The 25798-nt window shown below is 49.1% G+C and overlaps 8 protein-coding genes; 6 read left to right on the forward strand and 2 right to left on the reverse strand.

Annotated features, from left to right (window-relative positions):
• Nucleotides 1–554: 554 nt before the first annotated feature.
• Nucleotides 555–1381, forward strand: FFUJ_11703 (probable pectate lyase; the record flags this gene model as incomplete). XM_023570632.1 has 3 exons in its annotated part: nucleotides 555–705; nucleotides 759–888; nucleotides 940–1381. The coding sequence occupies 3 exons, from the start codon at nucleotides 555–557 to the stop codon at nucleotides 1379–1381; spliced, it is 723 nt and encodes a 240-aa protein (XP_023437716.1).
• Nucleotides 1382–3035: 1654 nt separating this feature from the next.
• FFUJ_11704 (probable endopeptidase K) lies at nucleotides 3036–4354 on the forward strand (the record flags this gene model as incomplete). XM_023570633.1 has 3 exons in its annotated part: nucleotides 3036–3329; nucleotides 3390–3575; nucleotides 3629–4354. 3 exons carry the CDS (start codon nucleotides 3036–3038, stop codon nucleotides 4352–4354), a joined length of 1206 nt encoding a protein of 401 aa, XP_023437717.1.
• Nucleotides 4355–5159: 805 nt separating this feature from the next.
• Nucleotides 5160–5840, reverse strand: FFUJ_11705 (related to lipid binding protein Tfs1p; the record flags this gene model as incomplete). XM_023570634.1 has 3 exons in its annotated part: nucleotides 5160–5352; nucleotides 5406–5596; nucleotides 5649–5840. The coding sequence occupies 3 exons, from the start codon at nucleotides 5838–5840 to the stop codon at nucleotides 5160–5162; spliced, it is 576 nt and encodes a 191-aa protein (XP_023437718.1).
• Nucleotides 5841–11921: 6081 nt separating this feature from the next.
• FFUJ_11706 (probable catalase 2) lies at nucleotides 11922–14326 on the forward strand (the record flags this gene model as incomplete). XM_023570635.1 has 3 exons in its annotated part: nucleotides 11922–12257; nucleotides 12323–12719; nucleotides 12774–14326. The coding sequence occupies 3 exons, from the start codon at nucleotides 11922–11924 to the stop codon at nucleotides 14324–14326; spliced, it is 2286 nt and encodes a 761-aa protein (XP_023437719.1).
• Nucleotides 14327–15154: 828 nt separating this feature from the next.
• FFUJ_11707 (related to 6-hydroxy-d-nicotine oxidase) lies at nucleotides 15155–16930 on the reverse strand (the record flags this gene model as incomplete). XM_023570636.1 has 4 exons in its annotated part: nucleotides 15155–16108; nucleotides 16166–16227; nucleotides 16276–16699; nucleotides 16748–16930. The coding sequence occupies 4 exons, from the start codon at nucleotides 16928–16930 to the stop codon at nucleotides 15155–15157; spliced, it is 1623 nt and encodes a 540-aa protein (XP_023437720.1).
• A 2412-nt stretch (nucleotides 16931–19342) lies between these two features.
• Nucleotides 19343–20260, forward strand: FFUJ_11708 (uncharacterized protein; the record flags this gene model as incomplete). The annotated part of the gene is made up of 1 exon (XM_023570637.1): nucleotides 19343–20260. The coding sequence occupies one exon, from the start codon at nucleotides 19343–19345 to the stop codon at nucleotides 20258–20260; it is 918 nt and encodes a 305-aa protein (XP_023437721.1).
• Nucleotides 20261–22855: 2595 nt separating this feature from the next.
• On the forward strand, nucleotides 22856–23356 carry FFUJ_11709 (uncharacterized protein; the record flags this gene model as incomplete). Its single annotated transcript, XM_023570638.1, has 1 exon — nucleotides 22856–23356. The coding sequence occupies one exon, from the start codon at nucleotides 22856–22858 to the stop codon at nucleotides 23354–23356; it is 501 nt and encodes a 166-aa protein (XP_023437722.1).
• A 1194-nt stretch (nucleotides 23357–24550) lies between these two features.
• FFUJ_11710 (uncharacterized protein) lies at nucleotides 24551–25294 on the forward strand (the record flags this gene model as incomplete). The annotated part of the gene is made up of 1 exon (XM_023570639.1): nucleotides 24551–25294. The coding sequence occupies one exon, from the start codon at nucleotides 24551–24553 to the stop codon at nucleotides 25292–25294; it is 744 nt and encodes a 247-aa protein (XP_023437723.1).
• Nucleotides 25295–25798: the final 504 nt, after the last annotated feature.

Below are 25798 nucleotides of genomic sequence, written 5' to 3' on the forward strand. Positions count from 1 at the left end.
TTAATTGGTGGACACGTCACTAAAAACAAGCATGATCGAAATTCCACCAATCTCGCCCCGTCACTTTCATCCAGCCTTACTAGTTTCATCTTCCCCATGCTCATATTGGGGGTAGTATCTCCATTACCCCAGACTTCGGGTCGTCGTGCAGCTGATCATATCGAGCAAGTTGAGCAGAAAATCAGGTCATTTGATTGGTCTCCGCAAATAACGAGTCGTGACGGAGAATTATGACTTTTAATTCCTCGAATGAGAATTGAGTCTGGTTCGAGATGTAACATTGAACGGAGTTTCACTTCGGTGACTAGCTTGCCGTTTTCGGACTCGAGGGTGATTATACGATGCTAATTGGTGCAATGCGCGAAAAACAGGTGCAGGGGCTTTAGAACAAAGGGGAAGATTGATTGAAACCAATATATCAAGGAGAAATAACATATAATGTTGATAAATATATAAGGGATGAGAGATCCAGGGAGCCAAGAGACTTGTTCATTTAGCATCACAACTGCAGCCTTAACTAGCTACATCTTCGGCATAACCTCAACTCATTCATCATGAAGTACACTGCCATCCTCGCCCTTGCTGGCGTCTCCTCCGCCGCTGTCACCAAGACTCTCCCCAAGTCTGCTGGCGCTACTTCATTCCCTACTGCCGTTCCTGTCAAGGGCAGCTACGATGGTGGCATGAAGCGATTCGAGCGAAGCCGTGAGCCTCTTTATACCTTGTCTCAAGAACCTGTGACTAACACTCTGTCCTAGCCTCTGTTTGCCAAGGCCAGACTGAAACTGGTGAGAAGGATGCTATGTTCATTCTCGAGAACGGCGCTACTCTTTCCAACGTGATCATCGGCGCATCTCAGGCCGAAGGTGTCCACTGCAAGGGTACTTGGTGAGCAAGTTTCTCTCGACTCACCGTTTCTCATGCTGATTTTGACTTTAGCACCCTGAACAACGTCTGGTGGGCCGATGTCTGTGAGGATGCCATCACCCTCAAGCAGACCAGTGGAACTTCTTACATCAACGGTGGCGGTGCTTTCCATGCTAGCGACAAGATCGTCCAGTTCAACGGCCGCGGAACCGTCCAGATCAAGGATTTCTACGCCGAGGACTACGGAAAGCTCGTCCGCAGCTGCGGAAACTGCAAGGATAACGGCGGCCCTCGAAACGTTGTCATCCAGGGCTCTGTTGCCGTCGACGGTGGTGTTCTTTGCGGCATTAACACCAACTATGGAGACACCTGCAAGATCACCAGCTCGTGCCAGAACAAGGGCAAGTACTGTGACCGCTACGAGGGTAACTCGAGCGGCGCTGAGCCTTCCAAGATTGGATCTGGCCCTGATGGCAAGTACTGCACTACTTCCGGAGTTACCACGAGCTGCTAGACGATTGATGAAATGTTATGAGAGACGGATAGAACAATTTGGTTTACTTCTTGGTAACAGTTTATGTACCTAAGCTTTATGTCTGTACATATTGTGAGTTTAGCACATGGCTCGCCCCTATATCAATTGCAGTTTACTTTATGCAGAGCTATTGAGTTTCGTGATGAACTAAGTGAAAGCCTCACCGCTCCATCGAAACCATGAGTTATCTCATACGAGTCAGTGTTACAAAAGTTCATTGTCGTCACTTGATGCCTTCAACTTACACCAAGCCAAATGGACATGTACATCCGGAACGGCTCACTCGGAGGATTGCCCGGCAAATGAGCTCGGATATTCACGTAGCCCTTAAAACATAGTGCTCACGACAATTCAGCCCAACCTGCGGAGCCAAGCCGTTAGCCTTACGCCTCTTCAATTGGTCAAACCGGACTAAGGATGGACTAGTTGCTTAATTGGCATGTCGACCGAAACCTGACGTGATGGCAATTGTCAAAGCTTCCCCATGTCAACAGTTCTAGACCATTGAGAGAATGAGTTAATGTTTCCATGACTGCCGATGACCCGGCATATGGTGACATGCTAAGGATCATCATCTTATAAGGTTCCGGATAGATCTCCCTATATCGTTAGCTGTCCCGCGAAATGGATATGTTTTCAATATATTCTTGACACTTATTAGCAAATTGCTACCTCGCCCATTGAAACAGGGAGGAAGCTAAGATGATCTACGTCGGAACTTTTTCCTAGCCTCTTGCAACCCTAACGATGGCCTTCCATTTCTCGGCAGCAAAATATCCCTGCAGTGTATCTAGTGTATCAGTTGGCGATGGTTTCAAGTATCATCAATTGCTTGTGACTGGCACTTTTGAAAATCAAAGGACCCTGCCTGATATCTTTGATTCCTGCTTGATTGAACCTGTCAAGACCTTTTGATTGAGCTATCAAGCTTATTCAGGGGGAATTGTTGAAACCAACTCCCTGACTCGGAAATAGATCGCCACGCGTCATCTCGATTGGCTGACACCCTCGGGCGATATCGTTTCAAGAAAGATTAGTGCCCCAGAGAGCAGCTCTCGACTTCAATTGGCTTGCCCATCAATCTGCTAATTGGCACCCCCACTGCGCTGGCGGTAACCGATTCACCAGTCAAAACACAAAACAAGGCACAGAATAAGGAGCCTCATTAATTATGCACTCCTTTCATCTCGTGGCGAATGGTGCTCTAAATTCTTGGATCAAAGCATCGCACGTTTCGGTTGGCTAACTCGCTTATGGTTAATTCTCATGCTATACCTCGCCAGGCACGCGATGCCTGGGATCGTCGCTCGCTTTAGGCAGGTAGTGGTTGCGGCCGGGGTCGACTATCTCGAACGATGACGATCATCGTGGCACATGTTTGACACGATAGGTTGCGTGCCGAAAGACTACCAACCCAGCATCCGATCAAGGAACATGGCTCCAAGTTGAGGTGGCCGTTAACAACTAAAGGAGAGACAGCTTCAAGATAAATAGAAGCCTCTGTCTCTATCAATATCTTGTTCTCATCAAGCAACTCAGCTCTTCAGTCTTTACACCTACATTCACTCAACACCACTCTTTACAACTCACTTCATTCTTTAAGTTCTCCAACTTACAACAATCTTTCTTCAAAATGCGATCTGCTACTCTTCTCGCTCTTCTCCCCTTTGCGCTGGCCGCTCCCTCTGCTCCCTCCCGCCGGGCCGAGCCCGCTCCCATTCTTCGCCCTCGCGGTGTCAAGCTTGTCGATGGCAAGTACATCGTCAAGATGAAGAAGGGCTTCCAGGCTTCTTCCATCGAGAGCTGGGTTGACAAGATGATCGAGTACATCGAGGCTGATGCCGATTACACCTACTCCAAGGGCTTCGGCGGTTTCGCGGCCAGCCTCAAGGATGATGAGCTGAACAAGCTGAAGCACGACCCCAATGTCAGTGACTTCTGACTCATATGGATACAACCACAAAAGATCCCAGCTAACAAGGTTTAGGTCGAGTACATTGAGCAGGATGCTTATGTTACCATCACGGCTACTACTCAGCAGAGCAATGCTCCTTGGGGTATTGCTCGCGTCTCCACCCAGAGCCCTGGTGGCAGCACTTACTCCTACGACGACAGCGCTGGTGAGGGTACTTGCGCCTATGTCATCGACACCGGTATTGATGTCGACCATCCCGTAAGTCTGAACAGATTCTAGAGGTGAAACAGTATAACCTAACACAATTGCAGGACTTCGATGGTCGCGCCAAGTTCCTCAAGAACTTTGCTGGTGGTTCCGACAGCGATGGACAAGGCCACGGCACTCACGTTGCTGGTACTATTGGTTCTACCACTTATGGTGTAGCCAAGAAGACCAGCCTCTTCGCTGTCAAGGTCCTCGGCGACGATGGCTCCGGTACCAACTCTGCTGTCATCGCTGGTATGGACTTCGTTTCCGGTCACGCCAAGGAAGAGAACTGCCCCAACGGTGTCGTTGTCAACATGTCTCTCGGCGGTGAGACCTCCGATGCCGTCAACCAGGCTGCCAAGGCCATCGTTGATGCCGGTCTCTTCCTCGCCGTCGCAGCCGGTAACGACGGCAAGGATGCCTCTGGATCCTCTCCTGCTTCCGAGGAGAGCGCCTGCACTGTCGGCGCCACCACTAGCGATGACATTCTCGCTGACTACTCCAACTTTGGCTCCGTCGTTGATGTCCTCGCTCCCGGTACCGATATCCTCAGCACCTGGCCCAACGGCAAGACCAACACCATCTCCGGTACCTCTATGGCTTCGCCCCATGTTGCTGGTCTTGCCGCTTACTTCCTTGGTCTGGGACAGAAGGCTGAGGGTCTCTGCGATTATATTGCCTCCAAGGCCCTTGATGGAGTTATTTCCGGCGTGCCTTCTGGTACTGTTAACAAGCTTATCAACAACGGTATCGGTGGTGGCAGCAACAGCAGCAGCTTCCGCCACTAAATGTAGGCCAGCGGCCTTTCTCTTCTGAGTCCGATATTTGATCCGAATCTCGGTGAGATGGATACATATTTCTTTTCATTCCCTATTATGAGGTAGTTTCCTAGCTGTATGACTTGAAGCATTGAATAATAAAAGCATTTTTTCGGCCGACTTCTTGACCCTGTTTTGATACGTGACTCTGCCTGCTCTATCTGAGTCTGCTGCCAAACCCGTTATTAGCTCCTGGCGCTTACATCTTGATGGCTTTCAGGTGGCAATACGGCTTTCTGGTGGTAGCTGAACTGGCCTTGTTTCTGTTAGATCATGAAGAGAAAAGAGGCGAACAGGGTTTCCGGTCGTTACTCGCATTCCTGGTTCTGCAACTGCCACCACAGCAACGACTACTGGTGAGGTCAAGAGCACCTCTGCAGAGGCGGCTCCAACCATATCAACTGAGGAACCAAGTATAGCTGCCGAAAGCACCTCGGCAGAAGATCCGACAAGCCTAGTCAATACCACAGTGTACTAAGTATCTTCAGACTCCAGTAAGCTAGGACAAAGCCTCGTTACACCAACAGTAACAACGGCCACGTACACTGTCGTCAATCCTTACAAACCCTCCGAGTTGACTGTCAGTATCCCGAAACGGCATCCGTTGGAAACCATGCTGTGCCTGGCCTCAACGGAGCACTCACGATAATGCGACTTTGCAGTACTAGATGAATTTGCACCGTTTCTATTAGACCATGACGAGCAGAGCAAAGACGACTAGTAGTCCGGGGCCTCTATCCGCATCTCGAACTTGAGATCAGCGATTTTCTCTGCCTTACTCTTTCCAGCCATCTCCAGCACCAAGAAACCAGTTCGCGCCCACAAGTTGTAGTCCATGCTTCTCAACAAACTTGGCAGTATCGAAAGACCTTCTTTGCGTGAACTCTTCACCTCCTACATCCTCTTTGGCAAGGTCAAGGCTGGCAGGTTGTCGGTATAAAAGAAGCAAGTATCTGTGCGGCTTGGAACTTCGTGGCCGTCAGCAAGTGATCACTGAGTATGTTGAGTCATCTTAACTTACTCGTCCTTCGGGCCAGGACCCAGGTATTCTGTGAGAGCAGGTTGTACTTGAGCCACTGCCTCTCCACCGCTTAGGGGTCTCAAGCCAGGGAGCACCCAGTGGCGCCAGAAGGCGAACTTGGGGTCATCTGGTGTTGGCGCATCAGGGTCGACAAGCAAGAGCATGTAGGTAGCATCTCCAGGAGCATCAGGCTAAACCTCGTCAGCACTAAGCAAAGTGCTCTTGAAGATATCCACAACTTACTTCTTGATCAAACTGGATGCTAGGAGCCCGCTTACACTCCCTCGCGCGGAAGAGGTTCCCCAAGTCGACATCCTTCCCATCGAACGCGACCTTCAGATTCGTCGTGGGCTTGAAGCCTTCAGGGATCAAGCTAGCAGCTGAACCGGGAACCAGCTTAGCCTCAGCCAAAGAGCTCGACAACGCGCTTGACATGGTGAACGAAATATCAGACTGCGTGATTTGGTCGTGAAGATAGGGTTTGGTAACTGAGTGTTCGAGGCTGGTTCGATGACGATGTATTTGAATGGCTACCCCACGTTGGGGGTTTGTATGACGTTACATTTGACTGGTGGAAGAATATGCGTGCATCACCGCCAACAGACCCATGCCCCCAACGTCAGCGGTTCTTCTGGAGCAGTAGTAGCATTGAGTTTAGAATTAAACATTTTGACGTGTGAAATGCCGTTTTGACGCGTCGCAAGCTCCGGCAACGCGTGCGGCCCGGCTGCCCCACTCGTTAAGCTTATCAATAGCGAGGGCTGGAAGGCTATCAGGCGATGACGCAATTACAAATAGTATAGGGTAGTGGTGCCGCCCTTAACCTCCAAAAGTTGCATCGGCAAGAAACACTATATGAGGAATTATAACAGTAATAAAGTCTAATATATTCGCCAAATAGGGCTGGTGGTTATCTTGTCTCTTCTCTATCTGGAAAAAAATGTATGATTACAGTGAGCGTGGATATTAACGCACTTTACTGTTTTCTCATCTTAACATCAAGATTCAAGACTGCAACGTTATGTCTGGTTTGCGGGTTTCTGACCAGGGAGAAATGCCCCGCTTGCTCAACGTCTATTGGCTCAGACAGACGTAGATAAGATAAGATAATAGAGATTACATCATAGTCACGTGAATCGGCGCGCGATCGCTGGTGCCGGCGCGACTGGCATGATGCGACCGAAGCATCAAGTCCATGTCGGATGAGCTGATTACGAGACTTTGAACCGACTACGCGAAAATCCTAGAACAAGTTCAATCCCCCTGATCACGGCTACCTACGCCCATATCTTCTGTGTGTCTTACTCCTTCAGCGGCCCTGCTTCCGTAGACCCAACGCGACCGTAAGAAGAAAGAGGAGCGTGTCAGGTTACCGACCGTACTTGATCTCGACACGATAGTGGATCACTTGAGTCTTTATGCTTGTGGCTTTATCACTGACCTTTGGGAATACAAGCTCTCTCTCCCTACCTCCGGCATTGTCTGCCCTCCATCGACAACCACCCTCCCGAGCCCGATCGAGATGCGCTTGCGAAAATGACCACCTACATCGCGCTCCTCGGCTGAACCTCCCTCAAGCTTCCAGAGCCGAGTATATAGATGAGGCCGTGATCTCGGCCCTGACCGACTTCTACTCGGGGAGATGCTCTGATCTGGACGCCACCCGGTTCCACGATGCCCTCCGACCGACACAATACTATACTTGCGAGTCCCGAGATTGCCTGACACATGCAGCGGACAGGTCATATGCAGAGCCCGAAACCGGGATTTGATTCGCAGTCCGTTCGGTTGAGATTCTGTGGCACATCCGCGCGCACCGGACTCCGGAGCCCGTGAGAACATCACAACTGAGTTTGTGCTACTCCGCCTCAAACACCGCTTCCAAACCAACGAGCTTCATGCTTGAAGTACGTGAGATTCGCACCATCGGGTTTCTGATTCCATGTCTGTGGAATTGCAATCTCATCTGGCGCCCGATCGGTACGCGGTTAATATATCACCCAACAATTGCTCGGAGTGGCTGCGCCTTACAAGCGACAAAGGAACGCTTGATGCAGAGAGCTCGGGTACAATGATAGACCATTGCCCGAGTCCCTGAGGTTTTCCGATGCACTCTCTAATGGCAAAAGGCCAGTCATGTTTGTCTGCTGTCCTACGGATATTGTGCACTTGCGCATCCGTAGGTGTTCGGGCAGAAAGAACAAGTTCGAGTCCGAGATTTCGAGATGTCATCCGATCACGCTGCCAACATCCGCCAATTTCCCAATGGTCCGTAGGATCTTGCGTCCCGAGCCCGAGTTTTACAAAAGAAGACGGCCGAGTCACGCCATACCGTTGGCCGACGGACTTGGCAGCTCGCTCAGAGACCGAGGCCTTCGGTGTTCGGTGGGGATATTGTCCGAAGCGAAACAACGGTCGTGAATAGCTACATAATGCTGGAAAGTGGATTTATGCTATGCCGGAACTCTTTGCGATTGCACCGATGTGTCTCATGGCCTAAATGAGAGCTCGACGTAGGTCAATGTCAACGTAGATGTACGTAGTCCTCACGTGCCTTGAACCTCAAACACTTTCCAACGTCCGAATTTGCTCAACCCGTCACAATCAAGTCCATTTCTAACAGTGGGGAGATAAGAATTTAAAAAGACAATCCGTGCGTGCGTGCGTCTCTTCGTGATTCTTTCATTCCTCACACTTGGGCTATCCTCAAAGGTACCAGGCACCTGCGTCTCAGCACCTCCCTCGAACAGCAGATCCTGTCTGGCAGCTAGTCAATTCTCCGACGATGATCAGCTTGCGTCCTTTGGATGCAATGCATCGGCTGCAATGGAGGTATATATACCATTCCTTCGGCACTGCTTGACGGGGGCAGCGCTGAGGCATTCCTCTCGTTAGAGTGGTCTAGTCGTGGAGCCTCCGTTCAAGATCCGGGGCTTCCTGTAAAGCTGGAAGGCGTTGCCCTTTTTGCTCGTGGGTTCGAATCCTCGTGGTTCCCTCTTTTTGCCATGAAGCGGAGTGCGAAGGCTCGAGCTATATATCCTGTGATTGGGAAGTGCTTGTTGGGGGACGGTGGTCGAGACATTCCTCTCGTTAGAGTGGTCTAGCGGTTATGCATATGTTAATATGCTGACAGTGTTCTTACAAAGTCGTGAAAAGATACGTCCTCTTTTTGCCCTTCGGTCACACGTTCGAGTGCTCAATCTTTTGTGATCTTGACATGGACGACACAGATTCGATTGAAGCCATATACACCATGATCTAAACACTGCTTCGTGGGGATCGTGGTTCAGACATTCCTCTCGATAGAGTGGTCAAGCGGCTTGACTGACGCCCTTGCCAACGTAAAGTTATTTACAGCCTCGATTTCCTTTTGCTCATGCGTTCGAACATGTTGGCCTTTTCTTTTTGGTCAAGGGTAAGCTGCTTCTTGCTGATGCTCTGTCCATAGTGTCGTGGTGGGACCCGGGTTGGCAGACCTTTGAGCGACTTGCATTGTCACGAAGCAATACACTTCTGGCTAAGTTCCTTGATGGCGCATATATACCCAAATCTGATCACTGCTCGTGGAGTCATGGCTCAGACATTCCTCTTGATAGAGTGGTCTAGCTGTTAAGGCCAGTGCGCGTAAGAGCAGTAACAGACTTGTAAAGTTGTATACAGCTGCGATTCCTTTTGTTCATGCGTTCGAATATGTTGACCCTTCTTTTTGGTCAATGGGAAGAGGTCATTGGACTGCTCCTCGCTGGTGCTCTGTTATACATATCGGTATCGTGGTGGGAGCCAGGTTGGTAGACCTTAATGCACTTTCCCGAAGCAAGCACTTCTGGCAAGGTTACGCGATAGGAATATATACCTAAATCTAATCACTACTGATGGAGTCGTGGTTCAGACATTCCTCTCGGTAGAGTGGTCTAGCCGCACAAGGTGCCCTCAGGGGTGCCTTTCAAGCGTACTAACTTGGGCTTGTAAAGTGTGTATAGCTGCGATTCCTTTTGATCATGCGTTTGAGCGTGTTCGACTTTGGGACTTTTTACTAAGAACACAAGAGGTTATCGCAATGCCTGATAGTGACGGCAATCAACATGCGCTGCTGTATACAAGGTGGCAGTTCACAGAGCAACATGGACCACAATCTATCCACGACAGAAGCAAACCTCCAGTGGGGTTACTTAATATATATACCGCAATCTGATCAAGGATGTTGGGGTTGGGTTCAGACATTCCTCTCGATAGAGTGGTCTAGCGGCAGATACGACATAGCCTCCTGCTATGTCCCTTCCTAGCTTTAAAGTCGTTTACAGCCCTTCCTCTTTTGCCCGCGCGTTCGAATGCCTTTTCATTTTTTGGAATTTCTATTTAAGCGATACAGTTTGTTGTGTTGACAGTATATATACCCCAGGTTGCGCAATGTTTGACAGAGGAAGGGTTCAGACATTCCGCTCGCTAGAGTGGCCTGGTCGAGTGGCGTAGCCGTGTAGCCATTACGTGAAAGGGATAATCGCACTAACACTCATTACACCTGTAAAGTCGCTTACAGCTCTTCCTCTTTTGCTCGCGCGTTCGAATGCGTTGGTATTTTGGAATTTCGGTCTGAAGAGGTGAGGTTGTCGTCGCAGTGCTTGACAGTGCCGCTCGCGGTGGGTCGGTTGGTGGCAGACCACTTAGCGACTACAGTGGGGTCAGTCACCTATAGCAGGACGTTAACGGTCGCTAGAGTGGTTTGGCAGTGTGACGTCAAATCACCAGCGCGAACAATAATGGATTGGAAATACTCCTGTGTCTGACGAACGTATATCAAAATGAAAACTGGGTTAACCAGTGGCTTTACCTCATCCCTCATACTTTTCTACCCTCCATGATTGCTTCTTGCGTCGTTGCGGGTGAGTTTACTGGGCATGGAGCTTAGTGATGCGTGTATTTCGATTGGCTACAGTCTACCCGCTGGCATTGTCTCATAAGGTGCGAGCTGAGGTCGCAAGTTGTCGCACCGAGGAGATTGATTGTCAACAGTTGAGAGAGAACTAAGTATGTATCTACAAGGTGTCCTGTTTCAATTGTACGCGCGTTTATGTTGCGCTGGAGTCGAGAGTCAGCAAAGAGGGGACCATGAGCCCCTCATGTATGCAGACAGTGAACCAAAATGTTGGATGGTCGCTAGGCCTGGCCCTCTTCGGAGGTACTGGTCAAAGATGCGATCATCCACCTCCATTTATTTTTGCACTCTGAAGGTCTTGAGTTCAATTCCTCATCAGTCGGAGACTTTCCATCGGCGGCTCGGCACCAATTGTCGTGGATGATGCGTCGAGATAATCCGACCGGAGGCTTGCAGGAACCACTGACGACGCAGGTACCGCACACCTGGAACAATTGATTCCATCTGTTGCAGAATGGAAATTGATTCCAAATGTAAGCGGGGCCCATGATTGGCTTGCGCTTCTCGGGTCATGGTGGGTGTTTGGAAGTCTGTTAGTGGAACTCGATCATCTCTGATCATTTGGAATCTATTGCGCTTCATTGGCAAACTGAACATCCCTGAAGCGGATTTTCACGCCGGCTTTAAGAGGCAATTGAGCAATTCATGCATTAGGAAGTAACAGCGATCGTTGCTACGCAGTAGGTTCACGTCAAGTCGTAATGCGACGATGGAATTGCCTCACTTTTATTACCATGTTAGGGAGAAACGGATTGCGATGGTGAAGCTGACCCCGCTCTTTGGCCTGCCAATTTTAGACCGTGTTGTGTTTGGCGGGAGGAAATCCGCAGTGGTCCTGTAACTTAGCTGATCAGGGAGCTCTCCCCTGTTTCTCCTTAGAAGTTCAGGCGGGGTGAAATGGGCTGGCCTACGACGAAACGGGCTGCTAACACGCAGAGAAATCGGGTTGCTGTGGTGTTTGTTTTGCGGGGCCGGCCCAGTAAGAGCCGGTACTAAACCGATCACGGGGGACCCATGCCTCTGTTGTCATGATGCTCCATGAAAGGTTATTCAGTGGCAATCATTCGCAATCAGCAATCGAGTATGGAATCATGATGGAGAGGATGAGATGATTCCATGATTGTATTTATAAACAATTCTATAGAGAATGATTCCTCAAATAAGGCCCGATGTCTCTTCCCGACGCCCAAGTCTTCAGGGCAATGAATGAGCCTTGGTTACACCAGTTGCTGAGTTTGGACAGCTTCCCCGCACTTGCGATGGGCTACAGTGCGTCATGCAGTTAACTTTTGTTGACAAATCCGGCATAAGTTTCCGATGATACTTGTACAATAGTTTGACGAGATTCCGAGCGTGATCCGGGGAGACCGTCTCGCCTCTAAAAAGAGTCCACTCACAGTCGTTCCTTTTCCAATCCACGTCCCTCGCGTTACGGTATAAATGCCAAACTCCACCCCCGCATCTCCTCCATGCCTCGGTTTCTCTTCCCTTCCTCTCGCATCCTGTCCTTGTCTGTAGCGAGGAGGACTCTGAATCTGAACCAACAACACTTCAGGCTATCGCTTCATACTTCAGCTTCCAAAATGGCCGACGAGAGAAAGTGTCCCGTGGCCCACAAGGTCCCCAACGTCGCTGGTCACGGCGTTACCCATCAGAAGTGGTGGCCCGAGGCCCTCAAGACCAACATTCTTCGTCAGCACAGCGCCGTCACCAACCCCTACGGCGAGAACTTCAACTACGCCGAGGCTTTCAACTCTATTGACTACAACGAGCTCAAGGAGGATCTGCGAAAGGTCTGCCGCGATTCGCAGGACTGGTGGCCCGCTGATTTCGGCCACTATGGTGGTCTCTTTGTCCGTATGTCGTGGCACGCCGTTGGAACATACCGCGTCTTCGATGGCCGAGGTGGCGGCCGACAGGTAAGAAATCCATTACACCCTCTCTCTCCCCCTCTCAATTGCGCACAAGTCTAACAGCGTCATAGGGTCAGCAAAGATTCGCCCCCCTCAACTCTTGGCCCGATAACGTTTCCCTCGACAAGGCCCGTCGCCTTCTCTGGCCCGTCAAGCAAAAGTACGGCAACAAGGTCTCATGGGCCGATCTGATCGTCATGGCTGGCAACGTCGCCCTCGAGGATATGGGCTTCAAGACCATTGGCTTCGCCGCTGGTCGTCCGGATACTTGGGAGGCTGACGAGGCTACCTACTACGGTGGCGAGGATACTTGGCTCGGAAACGATGTCCGTTACTCTGATGGCAACCCCGGAACCACCAAGCCTGGCGCTACCGATTCCGATCAGGCTCCTCACAAGAACATCCACAGCCGCGAGCTTGAGAAGCCACTGGCTGCTGCTCACCACGGTCTTATTTACGTCAACCCTGGTTAGTACTCCCTAAAGCTAAATGCGCCATGCGCAGTCACTGACTTTATTGCAGAGGGTCCTGACGGTAACCCCGATCCCGTCGCCGCTGCCCGCGACATCCGCGAGACCTTCGGTCGCATGGCTATGAACGACGAGGAGACCGTCGCTCTCATCGCCGGTGGTCACACCGTCGGAAAGACCCACGGCGCTGGCTCAACCGACCACGTCGGCCCCGAGCCCGAGGCTGCTGACCTCGCCCAGCAGGGTCTCGGCTGGTCCAACAGCTATAAGACCGGTAAGGGTCCTCACACAACCACCTCTGGTCTCGAGGTTACCTGGACCAGCACTCCCGTCAAGTGGAGCCACGACTACCTCAAGTACCTCTTCCAGTTTGAGTGGGAGCTCACAAAGAGCCCTGCTGGCGCTCACCAGTGGGTTGCCAAGGATGCCAACGCCACTGTTCCTGATGCCTTCGACCCCAACAAGAAGCAGAAGCCTACCATGTTGACCACCGATTTGTCTCTGCGATTCGACCCTGAGTACGAGAAGATCTCTCGTCGCTTCCTTGAGAACCCAGACCAGTTCAACGAGGCTTTCGCCAAGGCCTGGTTCAAGCTTACCCACCGTGACATGGGTCCCCGCGACCGATACCTCGGCCCCGAGGTCCCCAAGGAGGTCTTCCTCTGGCAAGACCCCGTTCCCGAGCGTGACTACAAGCTCGTCGATGACGGCGATATCTCCGCCATCAAGAACGAGATCCTCAAGTCTGGTGTTGACGTCTCCAAGCTCGTCTCTACCGCTTGGGCCTCCGCCTCCACCTTCCGAGGCAGTGATCTCCGCGGTGGTGCCAACGGCGCCCGTATCCGCCTTCAGCCCCAGAAGGACTGGGAGGTCAACAACCCCGCCCAATTGAGCAAGGTCCTCAGCACTCTCGAGGGCATCCAGAAGAAGTTCAACGACTCTCAGTCCAGCGGCAAGGCCATCTCTCTTGCCGATGTTATTGTTCTTGCTGGTTCCGCCGCTGTTGAGAAGGCTGCCAAGGATGCCGGTGTTAACATCACCGTGCCCTTCGTGCCCGGCCGCACCGACGCTACACAGGAGCAGACCGACGTCAAGTCTGTCGACCACCTTAAGCCTTTCGCCGATGGTTTCCGTAATTACGGCTCTTCTACAGACCGCGTCAAGCTTGAGCACCAGCTCATTGACCGCGCTCAACTCCTCACCCTCAGCGTCCCTGAGCTCACCGCTCTCATTGGTGGTCTTCGTGCCCTCAACACCAACTATGACGGCTCATCGCATGGTATCTTCACCAACCGTCCTGGTGTCCTGACCAACGACTTCTTCGTCAACCTGCTCGACATGAGCACTGAGTGGAAGGCCGTCGGAAACGGTGACATCTTCGAGGGTACTGATCGCAAGACCGGCACCAAGAAGTGGACCGGCACCCGCGTCGATCTTGTCTTTGGCTCACACGCTGAGCTCCGCGCTACAGCTGAGACATATGCTGAGGCTGGTGGTCAAGAGAAGCTTGTCAAGGACTTTGTTGCTGCTTGGACCAAGGTGATGAACCTGGACCGATTTGATGTTGCCAACGGTTCTTCGCCCAAGGCGTCTCCTCGACTGTAATTAATGAGCAATGTAGCAAAATACCATTGAGAATGAATGATTACGAATTTACTAGTTACTTGTATTTTTCCTCTATTCTCTTTCTAGTGATTTACTTTATGATTGTATGCATCGATCAATTGATCTTGGCTTTATCCAACTCGACCAAAGTTCGTGATGGCGGGGTAGCGACGAGCCTCGGCCCGGAACTTGATCGGAGCTTACAATACAATGGCTCCGATAGGCCCTCACAATTCTTACGCCAAATGGCACCATTTGTGCGACACCTACAGTCCAAATTCATCTTCTAGGAAGTTCACCGAATGCGTGAACGGTCTGAGTGTGATGCATTGTCTTACTGTTTAGCGGCGCATTTGCTGGAACCCTCTTCAGTTGAAGCTGTCCTCGGATCTGATACCGTGCGCCGGCCCCACTGCCGGAGGACTGCTCGAGCGTTCCGATCATGTGAAGTGTCGTTCCGATGAGGCTGGATTACAAGTCATAGATGAACGACCAAGATGGTAATCAAAGCCAAGCCTGTAAACTCACACAAGTGGAAGAGAACTGGATCATAACGCTGAAGGATCTGCATATCTCAGCAATCTTCACAACAGCTTGGCGCATCTGCCCAATGGTAGATTTCAAGATCTCCGGCTTCTAATTATTCCGCTTCTCCTGCTCTTACGAGCTCCATGCCTTAAGAAGATAAATACGCACATAATACAGTTAAATTCGTCTTACTAAACTAAGGCCAAGTTCTGCTTTTCTCTTCTCAGCTAGGCAGCGCTCTCACCCTATCTTCTTTGACGATTATACCTCTTCGATGCTTCTTTGTAGACGTATCCTTTTCTAATGGGAGAAGTATCCAGAGTCAGGAATAGGCGCTCTATCCAGCTTGAAGTACCCAGGCTGCAGCAGCTGAAACACCTGTTGAGGATCATACTTCTTTGCAATGCTCTTCAGCTTAGCCTTATTGCCTGACCCGTAGCTCGCAATGACATCCTGGTACTGACTTGCGTAATTCATGTAAACGTAGTCGTTGTTGACTCCACGAGCTTTGGCCTCCTTGGTGACTACCTGGAAGATATCAGAGATCCAGCTGTAGATGGCGTCGTCGTCAGACTTGTTATTCCACATAACGGAGAGCTGCAAAATTAATAGAGGTCCTCTCGCAGGATCGATACCAAGGGCGTTGCCTCCATTCTTCTGCATCTGCTTGAGCTGGGGAGCAGTGATGCCTTGAACCACAAAAGCAGGTATAATGCCAGAAATATTAGCAACCGTAAGAACAGTCTTGTAAAAGTAATCCCTGGTGTAGTCCAAGATGCCGTGATCGAGCTTGGTAGTAATAACGTAGTAGACCTCGCGAAGTCCCGGGGGGCTGTCACTCATGATCTCCTTGCCCCACTCGGCGAGAACTCTGTTCTGCGTGGTATCAGAGACGGCCTCAATCTTGTTGAAGTCCTTCCATATAGTAGCGTTTCCGGCGTCAGGCTCGGCGTAGTACATAGTGGGCATAGAGAGTTTGTTGCCTTCATAATAGATCCAAGGGACGTAGATCCCAGCCTTTGGGTCATTCTCGGAGTTCTTTAGGATACTAAACAGTGCGTTTGTGACTTCGGGGAACCTGTCTTCTGTATAGACGCGAGATCCTCCCCACATCTCACTCTTGGGAAGGGGTATGGTCTTGAGGTTGAACTTGACAACAAGACCGAAGTTGTTACCGCCTCCACGAAGAGCCCAGTAGAGATCAGGGTATGATTTGGCGCTGACTTTGACTATTATGCCATTGGCGAGTACCACCTTGTAGATTGGTTAGCTTGGAGGACTACGGACAACTGACTGGGCTGGCATGGTTACCTCGTAGCTCTCAACATTATCGCAAGCCCAACCATAAATATTTGAGAAGAATGAGATACCACCTTCGCCAAGTTAGTCACGAATTATGTCGGAAAAGCAATTGCATTTACCTCCCGTAGTCAATCCTCCAACGCCGATGTTGTAGAGTCGCCCTCCAATGACACTGACATCAGACTTCGCCAACTGCTCGTACACGGGCCCCCAGGTGTTTCCAGGCTCTATCGAAGCAATCTTCTTATCTTGAGACAGAGAGATACCTTTCAAGTTAGCAAAAGAAATGGTAATGCCACCCTCAACGGATGAGGCTCCAGCAAAGGCTGCGTGGCCGCCACTCTTCGCAGCGAAAGGACACTTTGTCAATCGAGCCAACAGTACAGTTACAGAAACTTGAATCGGCCGCTGAGGAACGAAGATGCAGTAAGGATTGACCTCTGCCTGATTTGAAGACCAGTACGAGCTTGTGAAGTCCCTGAAGGCCTTTTCTTTCCTCGTCTCAACGGCGGCATCACCGTAGAGTATCTTTAGAGAGTCGCACTATTTTGCTTCAGCCACATGACGGTTATGAGACTCCGGTTTACGTACAGCAGCGACGCAGCCAGTAACAGATTGTTTTGCATCTTCCTTGGATACAGGAAGCTCTAATACGTCAATACCTTGGTCCAGAAGGGCTTGAGTGATGTTGAAGTCCTTGGTCTCAAGCAGAGGATCGGTGGCGCTTGATTTAGCAGCCAAGAAAGCTGCAATAACCAGTGAAGTACACCGCATGATGACTCAAATTGGTGAGCGATGGAAAATGGGAAGATGAAAAGAGATATTCGAGGAAAGGTTATTGGTTTTGTATCACATTGAGGCATTTCCAGGCGAGTACCTGAGTTGGCGAAGGGGTGTGGTCAGTTCATGTTAAGAGATTGATTCGTGGAAGGGGACGCATAAGAGTGCATAATCCCCACTTTCTGGTGCAAAATCAATAAAAATTATCTTTTCTTCTACGTACAACGAGGTGTGTTGGTCGCTTGCATCTTGTGAAAAGGGATGGCTTGGCTGCAGCCAAGTGGCGTAGATGCTGTTGGTCCTTGGATTGCCAAGGATATCATGCAAGAAACAGCCCAGAGCTTTTGAAGAATCTTGGCAAGGACCACCAGTAAAGTACTTTTACTGCTTCGCTTGTCATAGCTATCAAGTACGAAGGGTGATGAATAGGAACCAAGTCACATTCCCACCAAGTTCATCAAGCATCTCAACTATCAAAGACTCAGCGGGATTATACCTGACTAACTGGTCCCGTATGCATGTCCATACGGACGGGAAAGCTTCTGACGAACCAGATCCTAGTTCTCATCCTTGAATGCTCCGCTACCCGGTCTATCGAACTTTAATTCTTAGGGAGCTCCATCTGTCAAGCTGGCTAGCAACTCTTCATTCCGTCTCCCAATCCTTGACACCAATCCGAAAATACTCCAGGCATGTGATTGGTAGCAAAACTGATCCTGTAAGTAGGGTACCGTGATGGCTTGCTCGGCTGTGTGAAATATGGTGCAGTCTGCCAATGTGGTTGTTGGTTGCTGCACTGGAATACGCAGACAGGATGAGTTGAGCAAAGTCAGGATATTCGGTGGATCGGAAGGCTCGATGTGTTGAAGACAGTGGATTGGTCGTGTGGAGGTACATCGTGGGAATGATATCGGCAACGGTGAGGGTTTTCATTTTGAAGTAAGGTAATGAGCGCTTCGTCCTGAAACCTGAAGAGGGTGGAATCCGCGAGATGAACGTTGAAGTTGGCACAATCCTAAACTTTGACGTTGGACAGTCGAGAAAGCTTTTTACGAGCTGTTTCCTCTGACGAACTGTGATACTCTTTGAACAGGATCAAGTTGCACATTGCGCTGACTCCGCGTACGCTTCGATGTCGAGAGAGGCTGCATACTTTGATGCGACCGCTAGATTTCCGAGGACAACAAAAAGATAAGAGGGACTGGATAGCAACATGAAGAACCTGAGGCAACAACATAAAACAAATCATATCGCCCCCAGGGGCCTGGAAATGCCGGCCACAGCCTCACGGGTCATGAGAAGCCTACCTTCGCGGGGAGTTATTGCACATGTTCATACAGCTCCAGCCAGTGCCGAAACCTACCAAAGGACCTATGAGGCAATGATCTGATACGAGTGACTGTGGATATTCTGTGCTTCAACCCAGCTTGATGAGATAACTGCTGAAGGGATTGTAAGAAGGCAGTCTGAGACTCTCGTCAGAGCCTTTGGCATAGGTGTATGCATATCAGATGGTAAGCAACCAAAAACGATCGTTGAGGAATAAGGAGGGACTAAAGGCCAATTTGTAATCACTTGTGTTCTGAGCCCTGCAGACCTCTAAACACTGTGCCAGCCATCCTTATCCATGCATTGCTTCACGAGTCCCTGAGGACAAACTGACCATGATAGTCTGTTCAGAAACACACAACTCAATGAGACTGTGGCACAGTCTTTACAGTTGTTCAAATCTGGAAGAGACTTATCTGTTTCAAAAACTCCCTGGTAGTATGCCACTCTAAAATCGGCGGTTGACAGCCTGATCCGTGGTCTTAGACCCCGAGAGGCGGCACCGCGGCGGCATCAGCGGCACACGTACCTATTCAGCTTAGACAAGAAGAACAAGGACCGAAAAATAGCCCCGTAGGGCAAATGACTGGGATGAAACCTGTAGAAATGCGGCCCGCAAGAGTCAGCGCGTTTTCGGAATGCTCAGTAATCAGGTCGCATCCACTCTAAAATTAGAGCCAAAACAAACGCCCAGTGCCTCAACCACATTCGACAACAGTAATAATACCCCGGAAGCTATGGACCCGGGGAACTGAGAAATCGGAGCAGGGCGTTATACTGAGGGTAAGAATTTTCTCAGCGATGGGACGAAGTGAGAGGCTGAGTTTCTGACATCGCAGGGATGTTTGTCGAAACTACTCGAAATCCGAGATCGTGCTTTTCGTGAGCACTAGGCGGGCTTTGACTTGATTCATGAGTTCGCGACGATCAAATTTGTATAAAGTATCCATTTAAAGCTCTCATATGTTAACATCGCTGAAATCTTCGTTTGCAAACTAGTCTTTCTCGTTGCTACTGTCACTCGCTTCTGCATTCTCAACAAACACTATACGTAAACAGCCTCCAAAACTTCACGAGATGATCATTGGCCGCGTTATTGGCGTACTTCTGCCATTCGCGCTGGCTATTGCGGCTGCCATCTTCACCCTCGTCCCCGCGCTCGCAGGCATCACCGACAAATCCCTCTACCTCATCCAACTCGACTTCGAGAATCTAAGCATCAGTCCTGCAAGTGATCTTGTCGACAAGATCTTACCACGCGCCGAGACAGTCGAAAAGAATATCACTGCTGAACTCCTTGGGCTTGACAAAACCTACGACATCACGCTCTGGGGATACTGTCATACTGATACAGATGATAAGCGAGAGTGCTCAAGTCCCAAGTTTGATTGGGTCCGAAAGACTCTATCAACAAACCGCATCAAGAGTGTCGATAAGGATGTCGAGGTCAAACTACCGAAAGAGATCAACGCTGCTATCCAAACATTTAGATCGATGACGAAAGGAGCTGAAGTTGCTTTCATTGTGGCTTTGATAGAGCTCGCCATCGAGATTGCTCTTGGTATCTTTGCCGTTTGCTCTCGCGAGCTCACCTGTTGGACATGGATGGCAAGTGGTCTTGCTTCGGCGTTTGTCCTCGCGTCAGCTATTCTCTCGACCATCATGGCCTCCGTCTCGATTGGTGCCGTGGAAACCACTGCGAAGCTCTATGGAGTCAAGGGAAATGTCAACGTCGTTTTCCTTGCCATCATTTGGATTGGCGCTGTATTTGCTATCGCTGCAAACCTCCTCTGGATAATACCAACTCTCTGCTGCAGCACCGCAACCAATCGAAAGGACCCTGAAGGCAAGGGACTACTTGAGCGTAGTCACCACTCTGGAGCCTATGCACCCATTGATGATGATCACGAGATGCACCCTACATATCATAATCGTGGTCTGGCGCCATCTCCCCGGACAGATCTTGCCTATGAGCCATACAGCCACCAGGTCTAAGAGCACGATTCAGACGGAGAAGCTGTGGATGTTACGCTAGACCTTCGGTATGATTGTAATGGGCACGTACCAAAGGCACCTTCTTATACCCGTCAGGACGGCCAAATGAGTCACCTTCTAGGTTTTCTATTTATCAGCCTTTCGCTGTAGTAATTGGTCAGGGATTTTGGTACAATGTCCAAGTTGTGAGCTAGATGTGTTATCTGAAGTTAAGACTTGTGGCTGAGAGTTTAAATCAGCAGAGAGAACTTAGTAACTGGTAAGGGTGTTCAATGATAGGATCCTGCAACAGATTGAGGGGATAGCTGGACATTTAGAATTTCATATAGACTTTTAAACTGAAGAATTTGCTAGACTTTGGAAAAGGACCAGGCCGCAATAATCAAGACTAAACACACATTCCTTTCTGTTCATAGTAAACATGCATAAAGCTTCATTTTGAAATCTAGGACTGAGGTAGTTTTCAAGCCCTACATACCCATCAACTCAAACACATCATTTGGGTAAAATGTTACGAAAACTATTAGCAAACTCCAGTATGCCGTCTGTCACAGGTTTACCATAGACATCAGCGACCTCCATCCAATCTTGTTGCACTTGCAACGGCAACATGGACATGCTTATCGGCACTGGTACAAGTGTTCATGGTGTGATCGTTTGCCCCAGCGCTGTTCAATTTGAGTCGCCAACAAAATGGAGACTCGCAAACCTGCAAGACTGATCACGGAACCAACCGATTTCAGGGCAGTGTGATGGCCATGTCAGGGGTAGGCGGACTTCATCAGTAAGCAGAGTGGCGACAAGTTACTGGAATCGGAGACATTATTCAGCGCCACAGACCATAGATGTGCCATCAAAAATAACTCAGAGCGTGCACAGAAACTGTGACTTGAGACTGAAATGAAAATTATCGATTTTCTGGTACTCGCGCGACTGGCCATGAAAGGTAGATGGAAAAGTGAGTTCTACTGGCCTTCTACAAGCCTCCACCGTTTATGCACATCCGTTACAGTGTCTTAGTGATCAACTAGCCAAAGTATAAACGTGGTCCTCCTAAGCGGGAACGCGTTGAGGATGCCTTCACATATTTCTATTAGCAAAAGATTGCGGCTTGTGACCTTCATGATGGACTTAGCCTAGATGCAATGGCACACCACTGAGACTTTGGCAGAACGTCTCTGACTGGAAATTAGACCTTTTTCTTTGAGTATTTAGTAAATTTGGCATTACAGAAGCTTCTGCCACTCTTAATCTCTTTGACCTGCTCGTTCTACCCCAGCACCATTAATATCACCTTGTTTACCCGACCATACTGGCTGGGAGGTAATATCTAGATGACTGACTTCGAGTCTACGAAATGATCTTGAGGCAGCGCAGAAATTAATAAAAAAAAGATGAGATATAAATAAAAAGCATCTCAGAGGGGTGCTAAGTTGTCTAAAAAGCTTTCTGTCTTTGCCCATTTTGGCTTAAAGCTGAAGTTAACAGGGACTTTTTAGTGTATTGGCTTGATATTCCTCAAGGTGTTATAATGAGCTGGATTATCTTCACGGATGAGCAGCAGGCAAGCGCTTATTTATACACCTTTGGAGTCAGTCATCAGGAAATCTAGCATTTCAAACCAAAGCTTAACCTTATAGGCGGCAGTCATCCCCATAGTTTATTGGTGTCCTTTATGCCCGGGGGGCTGAACCCTCTTTTGACCTCCTAACCTTATCACGGAGGTGTCATAAGCTTTAACTATTGATAGTAAGTTGCGAGTAAGGAATTGCTGATTTGTCTCAAAATACGTGTTCTTAACGCATAATTGATAAAACCCCCCTTTCCTTGATCAATTAATTCCTCATGGCTTTGATCTGACACGTGCTCCTGAAGCCGAGACATCTCGATGACAATAAGCCCTAAAATCCTTCGCATAACACTGTTCCCGCTCTAAATGCAGATCTGCCCTGACTATGCCTTGCCAATCCCCGCTTCGTGTCTTAAGTCGGCAAAGAGTATTTCAGCTACTGACCTTGCTTACTCTTGTTATCCAATCAAAAATTGGCAAACCTTCAATCCCCTGATCCCGAATCCCCAGCCAAGTCACCATGCGCGACAATATTCCGATAGCATTACGTAGTCAGTGGAGATATTCACAGCGGACTTCCACTTTTGAAGTAACGATAACCGAACATCTTGGCCTATTTGCCAAGCTCAATGGCTACTGACACTGGATTTGGTGGTTGATCGGCAGATTTCTTGTCAGCTCAGCCTCCAGCTTCCTGATGCCGGGAGGCCTAGATGCTCTTCGTGGGGTAAAAAGGATCAAACCCCGACCCATTCCTCACGGATAGCATCAGGCAGGAAGTATACCTCGTCGAAGGATCCGAAATGCGACATTGACTCGTTCGATATGATGTCATTCATGCGGTAGGGCAAGTGAGTTGGCCGGAGACTCGAGCTTGGTAATGACTGAGTGCAACTCTCGAGAACAGTGAACGGGCTGCGTATATATATAAGTCGCAGTACATCTTTCAATGTGTCTTATCAATCAAGCCATTATTCAGTCTTCACAACCCCATCAAATCAGACACTCTCCGACCGTGTATCAATATGCCTTCTCCTCGAAACATTCTCTTCGGCCTTTTGGCAGCCTCACTTTCATCCACCGTCACAGCCGAGCATCTTCGCGTTGTCTGGTCCCAAGGCGACTTCTCAACCATCTCCGGACCAAGCGGCGGAAGCCAAAGCGGTCACAGTTCCGGCTTCACCATCCTCAAGGACGACGGCACTGCCATCTACAGCAAGGCATACCCGGCCGACCACTCTCCTTGCTACAACACCGGCGATGGACGCGAGTTCACTTTCGGCGGAGATTGCTGGACCAAAGAGCGCAAGTTCCGCTGCAAGTCCTCGTTCGCTGGTGACCCCGAATCATGCGAGGTCAAGGACCAGGATGGAAACAGTCTTGGTACTGGAGAGGGCAAGACTGACACGACCTTCATTGGCATCGCTATTGCGCAAGACTCTGCGTGTGTTGTTGAGTTCAATACCGATGACGATGAGGATTGCCCCAAGGATGAGGACAACAACTTGGGTGTTAGATCTGGTTAGCTGTCGTCAGTCAGCAAGGGGGACAATCAGACAGCAGCGAGGATATTGAGGTGAAATGATGCTTTGTATAAATATGTGTCACTCACATTCTTGTCAGAGCCCAGAGCTTGTTGCCACTCAATCTGCTAGACCAAGTAGAGTCAAATGATTTGGGCCCCTTATCTCCCATAGGACTTATGCAAATATACTCTTCATTTTAATTACCATGTCAAGAAACCTCGGCACCTCATAAGGCGACAGTCGCCAATAGAAACCATCATGGAGCCCACGCGAAGACCCCCAAGGGGTATACGTGGTTCTTATATAGGATGTATATATACTCCGTATGAGTCATACTCTTGGCCGCATGGGAGCATGGTTGCGCTGCGCAGCAAATCATAAACTTGGAAATATAGCAAAACAATAGCTACTGCCAGAAAAGAACATTTGCTCGGCCATTGACTTCCTGAGTAGAAAGCTCTTATATGTATCATAGTCAGGGGGTGGCATTTTGAACAAAGCTAGATCTTGGCCCGATAATCTATCATAGGTTCTGATACAGTTGTTAGAAGTTTCAAGAAACAACTGTCGAGAAGGCCAACATATAAGTACTGTTAGCTTCTGAATGCATTCCAAAGCTTTTGGGGCTCTTCAACTGGCGCAACCTTGCTCCCAGAACGAGCCAATTACTGTCCACTAAGATTAAACGTAGACCAAGTAATTTTGCCCCATCACACTACAAGACTTTTGGGTCACATGCAAACGACCACGTATGCTGGAGGCTATGTGCCAAGGACTTTCGATTGAATGAACAATACCTTGTTAATGCTGAAGATGATGAGTTGGAATTATTCACTTTCTTGGTTACTCTCGAAATGATTTGCAGAGATATTAATAAAGTTCAGGAAATTGAGCGAGCTCGCCTTTAAATAATTTATCGCAAAGTCTTTTAATTGGGAGTGTACTATATATACCCTGCACATCTACCTCTTTCTCTTATTCCCTTCCTTTCTTATCATCGTTATTATAGCTAAAGAAAGCCATAAAACTAGCCCAACACATCCAGAAAGACCTTCACCTAGACAAATCTACTTGAATACCATTGTCCACTGAACAGCCAGTCAACCCTACAACCCCTCTACCTTTCCAATACTCCTGCAGGATACTGACCTTCTATAGCTAACAACCAGTTTTGACTACTGTCTACACAATAATATGTGGGCACAGGATCGTGATTCTTCAGACGGGAGTCCGCCCCCGTCGCACGACGGGGACCCGGCAGATGAGGCAGGTATCTGGGAAGATGAGGGTATTTCGGGGTTGCATGGATCGGCTCCAAGTGTCCAGATGGACTACCCATCTGGGTTTACCTGGGATCAAAGAGGTCCTATCGATATGCATGGCCAGCTCGGAGCTGTCCCGGATGGCCATGCAGTCAACACCCCATGGTTTCCCCAGCACGCCCCATTGGTCTACCCAACACCATCCTATACCCCGATCTACCCGGCACAGCTCGATTCAGAATCAGATGTATCTGAGAATGAGCCAGATCAGTCGCTTAATGACGACCCGCAAGTCAAAACAGAAGACCAAAACTACATCAATGCTTTTGATCGCATCTTCAACCAAACCCGAGAATTACGCTTGGCAGATGTTCAGCTTCAGAATGAAATAAGAACAGGGCTCAACAGCCAGAGTGCCATGCTCTCCCAGTCCTGGGTTGCTGTCCAAAAGCAACTGAGGCAAAGTCGCAAGTATTGCGAAGCAACCAAGAAGAAGCTCGAACAGGTGGAAAGTCATCATCACGACCGTCAGGACGAGATCAAAGAACTTCGTGAGCTCCTGATGAAGAAACAAAAGAAGCTCAGAAGGAAGCTCAAAAGGAAGCTCAAAAGGAAAGAAAGCTCAGACATTGCTGGAAAAAACAAGGGTTCAGTTCAAATCACCTGGCGTTTCTAGTCCTACCACAAACGTAGGACTTCAGACGTGATTCCAATTTGAATAACGGCTTTGGGTTTAGGAATCAGAGAATTTACAAGCGGTTGATTAAACGGTTGGCGTTGGAATTGAGCAGGAGTTTTTAGCATGTAAGAATACTTATAATGATTTCCTTGCCGATCTTTTTAAATACAACATTATGTTGTGGAAGAGAAGCCCCTCCAGGCTCCGGAATTTAAAGAATCGCCAAAATGTGATATTTGTTAAGGTTTTACCTGCCTGAAATCAACATTCGTGTTGGGAGTCTAATCTGAAGGCGAGTGTTTAAGGGTAGCTTAGCGAAAGTCTAAGCCCTTCCCTTATTGGCATGATTCGTTAGAAACCACTACGACAAAAACGCGTGAATGTTAGCACAACTGTCCAAGAATAATGATTAAAGAAGAGAGAGCCTATTTAATTCTTGTTTCAACATGAGCAACATGAGAGATCATCAATCTGCATTACCTAATCAACAAGGATATTGCT

Source organism: Fusarium fujikuroi, chromosome FFUJ_chr11, assembly GCF_900079805.1.
Source record: "Fusarium fujikuroi IMI 58289 draft genome, chromosome FFUJ_chr11".
Taxonomy (NCBI): Eukaryota; Fungi; Ascomycota; class Sordariomycetes; order Hypocreales; family Nectriaceae; genus Fusarium; species Fusarium fujikuroi.